Raw genomic sequence first — 4,843 nt, 5'->3', positions numbered from 1 at the left:
CATGACCTCTTCCTTTCTCTTCCTTTGCTAAGAGGACAAGTTAGCTCTGGTAAACTTATGTTATTCTTTATTTTTTCTTCTGTTTTATTCCTAAATTGCTTGTCACAGCCATAATGTGTCAACACCATAAATGACAATTTACAAAATTTTGATGACATTTTGTGGAATAGATGCTTAATTTTGGTATACTGTAAATATTTCATGGACCTGATGAGCTACAATATGGCCTCCTTCAGAATAATTAGGAATACTTACATTTTTTGGGGGAGAGGGTGGATTTAAACCCATTTTGTCCTTCTTCTCAAGAATCACTGACCAGTCAAATCAGATCAGTTTTTATCTGTGTACTGCCAAATTATATTAATTTGAAAAGATGTCAAAAATTATTTTATTATAAGAAAACTCAAATGCAGAGAAAGTTTTAATATTTTACCAGTTGTTTTAATAAGTAGTTTTATAAATGAGTAGTTTTATCTCCTTTGAGGGCATCCATGAGTGTAAGTGATGTGGCACAAATCACTGCTAAAGCAAACCAGGGTTCAATTCAGAGTAACAACAGCGCCATCTGGTGGAGAAATGACCAAATCCAACCCAGCTTCATTTAAGAAGCGTTTTTTAAATTTACCAAAGGGACTAAAGTTCTGTACAGAATACACAAAAAACATTAAAAACGCCATTAGACACTAATACTAATGTCAGGAAGTTAAATACTAACTTGTTTAATGTCTTATGTTTTCATCTGTTTTTAGAATATATTTGAAACCTAGTATGTCAGTTTTGCTGCAGTTAAAACTATATTATTGTCACTCTTCTCTCCCAGCATCAGATGTGATTAGTTAATTAGCAGTAGCTGCAATAGAGATTAAATCAAAATCACACATGAAAAAGTTTGTTCATGCGGTAAGTCGTTCATGTGTGATTTTGATTTAATCTCTTATTTAATGGAAACACTGCAATTGAGAATTTGTTTTTTCAGCTTTTCTGGAGTACAGATAAAGATATACATACATTTGTAATGGAAACCCAGCAAATGTTGTCACTAACTATGCCTCATATTTAGTTTTTCCATTTTCTTCTTTTTACTTCCAGACGTCAAACTGTGGAGATGAAAGGTCCAGGACAGAAACATCCCCAGATGTTCGTCCTCCACGAGTACTGGAGCGCCACCTGGGGGATAACAGGGGTTCCTGATCCAGGAGGGATGGACGGTACTCGAAGTGGGATTTTGGTCGGATCCAGGAATCTTTTCCCAATGGGTCTGGAAAACCTTAACATCGAAGATGGATTCTGATGAGATTCCTGAACTACTTCAGTTTACCTTTCAGTCCAGCTCCTTCTTCAACAGACTGAACCTAAAGCCCCATTGGGTCAGACAGAACCCAATCTTAAATGGATTCTCTATGGGGTTAAAGGTCAGGGAAATTTGCTGGCTAATCAAGAACAGAATCTCCATGGATACTGAACCAGATTTGGTACCTTTGGCGATATGGGTCAGTACCAAGTCCTGCTGGAAAATAAAAAACAGCATCTCCATGCAGTTTGTCAGCAGAGGGAATCATGAAGCGCTCCAGAATTTTCTGCATGAACTGGACTTCAGGAAACCCAGTTAACTAGAACCAGCAGACGGCATGGGACCTCAAACTTCACTCTGGACTTCAACCAACATGGACTCTGTGCCTCTCCGCTCTTCAGACCCTGAAACCTTGATTACAAAATGAAATGCAGAACTTTCTCTCCTCTGAAGAAAAGAATATGGACCAAAGCTCAACAATTCACTTCCTTTTCACCTTCGCCAGGTAAGACGACTGATGTCTCTGGTTCATGGGGGGGTTGACACAGGGAATGTGAGATTTGGAGCCCTTGTCTAGCACAAACCTCTCAAGGCTGTGGTTCTTCCTGCTGCTGATGTAGACTTCTTCCTTCCACTCATGCTAGAAGTTTACATTAATTACATTTTTCACAGTACTATAATAATTGGTTTCTGCTGAGACACTAAATATTTGGTTTTTATTTGTAAGTCATAATCATCGGAATTATAATTCTATATAATATACAAGTTTCACTTTCTGAAATGAGAAATATTGTGCTTTTATGCAATATACAAATTATTTTTAGATGTCATGGTTCTCCATAATCCTTCAAAACATTAGTAGCCATTAGTTTCTATTCTCCCTGAACACCTGAAATCAGTAGAAACTGTTGGTGTCTTTAAATCAGGACTGAAAACTGTTTATTGCAGTTCTGCTGTAAAAACAAAGCTGGCTGTTTGCAGCTTGTTGCAAACAAAATATATTTATAGTAATGTGATAATTTAAATGAATGTTACCTTTTTTTATTGTATTTCCTATTTTTCTGTGAACCACACTGAATTTGCTTTAATTTGCTTTAACAGCTAAACTACTATTTAAATATTTTACCCTTGTTTAGTATTTTTCTACCACAATGTGTCGCTGAAACTTCAGTAAAAGAAACTACTGAATAATAACACATATCCTATAGATGTGAAAGATTTGTTGATCTGATCATTTTTATTTAATTTAAATCTTACATGTAATGAAATAATTTCAGGTAGAAATACATTATTAAATATTGTTTTATTATAGAACGGAAAGCACTAAAGACTGTTTGGGAAATAAAATCACAGTTATTGTCATTTTAAGATAAACATACAAGTGCAAAGTCAGAGAGGACGGTGCAAATGAATTGTCTTCATTTCCCGCCATGTCTACGTCATTCATGGGCGTCTTCCCATTGGCTGCAACCAGTGCGCGAAATATAGGGTGGGTTCAACACAAACAGCGTTTGCGGGATAGACAGCGGGTTAGATTCGAACAGAACCATGAAACAGCGGCGAACATTTAAACGCGGTGTTTTCACACCAGGTAAGATGACTTAAGTTACAGTTGTTGCTTGGTTAAGTCGGGAAATGTCAGCAAACCTGTCGTACATTAGATAGAGTAAATATGTCTGTTCCCGATTCATTTTGATTCTCTAGTTAGTGAAGAAAACTGTACCCTTAGATAATTCAGTGGCGGGTTTTGCATGTGTGTGCCATGTATTTGATGCATTGCGGCAATCATTTTCCTGACCATATCGGTCAAGTCTCCCGTTTTGGCCATCAGTCAGTCAGGTACGTCAGTCGTACCCGATCAGGTACGTACCTGATCGGGTACGACTGACCTGAGGTGTGGCTGCTACAGCCACACATGTCAGAGCTGGTGTAATTGCCGCCGCTTGAGAAAACGGCGACATTTCCCGTTTTCTCATGTCCAAAACTTGAGGTGTATGACCGGAGTGAAGTTAGTTTCAAGTTGGATATTGGATACTGGCGCTTCGAGGGTAAGCGGCGTTTAGCTCAAGGTGGATCCGATTTATGAACGTTTATTTCGGCCAGCAGTTCTGTTTTGGCATCTTTCTAAAGTGCCCGAGTGCTCGGAGGTTCACTTAGGAACCGTCAATAAATTTCCTAACCAAACACTGATGAGAAACGAATGTAAATGGATGGCTTGGCTTGTGACCAACTGACACAAAAAAGTGGTCATTCATGCTATATTACATGAGACACACTATTCTCTATTGACTTTTTCAGTTATTCAATATTTTCTATCTATCTATCTGCACCTTGTGTTGATCTTTCACACTAAATCCTAATAAAATATGTGACAAAATATGGAAATGTTCATGGGGTGTGAATACTTTTGCAACCCACTGTGAATTAGGTAAACAAATATTGGACCCACTGCTGTTTTTATCTGTTTGTTTTTTGTCTCATCACTCAGACATGTCTTTAATCTATCAGGTCAGTCGGATTCTTTGGGGGCCCAGATGAAATCCCTCCGTCTGCTGCTGCTTCTCCTGTTTTTCTCTGGACAAATTCAAGGTAACAGGTTAATTATTTTAATGTATGTATTTTTTAAGCTTACACTAACTTAGTCCAGTTTCTGAAATCAGCTGTCGATGACAGTAATTAAATACTTACTGGTTACAGTGAATGGCTGGTAACGACTGAAATGGGTCAAAGTATTAATTTAAAAACTGCTTTTGTTTCAATCTAGTGTCTCCTTCAATGTTATGTTGTTACCCGAGACTTTGGGTTTTAATTGAAAATTAAAATGAAATATACTTACTGTTTCATGACATTGAACACAATTGGTTGGATTCTGATTTAAAAAAAGAAAATGAGGGTGTTTGAGTGGCCAAGTCCTTAATAATTTCCTTAATTAGATTTCTGAACAAGACTAGGTAACACTTTATTTGAAGGGGTGTGCATAAGGCTGACAAAACACCTGTCATGAACATAAAGACCTCTTTATGAATGTTTATGACGGTTGTCATGAAGTGTCATTTGGTAAATAATGACACTTTTAATTTAAAGTTGCATTAAAAGTCCATTAGAAGTGCCAACTTTGCATGATTTTGTAAATTATGATAATTTAATGCAAAGTTACCATTTTTAATCAACTTTTAATGCAACTTTTACATCAACTTTGCATTAAAAGTGTCATTATTTATCGAATGACACTTCATGACAACTGTCATAAACATTCATAAAGACTCGTTCATGTTTATGACAGTGTCATGTCAGTCTTGTTTTTAACACTTTTTAATAACATTTGTGTGAACCTTTATACCAGATGCTGCTGTTACACCTGAATTTTCCCTTTGTGGGACAATAAAGGCTCTATATATCTATTTTGTTTGAGATACTGCAGGATTATATTAAACAGGCTGTTAATGTTTGGAAAAAACCTTAAATGTGGCTGAATTAAACCAAGAGTGAACCAAAATCCCTAATGCTTAAGGCCATTTCTTGGCACCAAGGATGGCAAACTAGTTTTTATAT

At 36.7% G+C, this 4,843-nt stretch overlaps 1 protein-coding gene across 3 annotated transcripts in view; it reads left to right on the top strand.

Annotated features, from left to right (window-relative positions):
- Positions 1-4,843, top strand: part of LOC103148600 (uncharacterized) — a 53,700-nt gene that overhangs the window by 5,941 nt on the left and 42,916 nt on the right. The window contains exons 7-9 of one of the 3 annotated variants that reach the window (XR_001664128.1): positions 1,090-1,796; positions 2,780-2,882; positions 3,800-3,880. Coding sequence is in view for 1 of the 3 variants with exons in the window: in XM_016679315.1 (XP_016534801.1) it covers positions 1,720-1,796 (77 nt within the window). In the remaining 2 variants the exon portion in view is untranslated. The remainder of the gene's footprint in view (positions 1-1,089; positions 1,797-2,779; positions 2,883-3,799; positions 3,881-4,843) is intronic. The other 2 variants (XR_477369.2, XM_016679315.1) reach the window with 2 other exon arrangements.

The sequence above is a fragment of the Poecilia formosa genome, unplaced genomic scaffold (assembly GCF_000485575.1).
Source record: "Poecilia formosa unplaced genomic scaffold, Poecilia_formosa-5.1.2 Scaffold208, whole genome shotgun sequence".
Lineage (NCBI taxonomy): Eukaryota > Metazoa > Chordata > Actinopteri > Cyprinodontiformes > Poeciliidae > Poecilia > Poecilia formosa.
The sequence above is the reverse complement of the archived record's forward strand: the minus strand, read 5'-3'. Positions and strand labels throughout refer to the sequence as shown.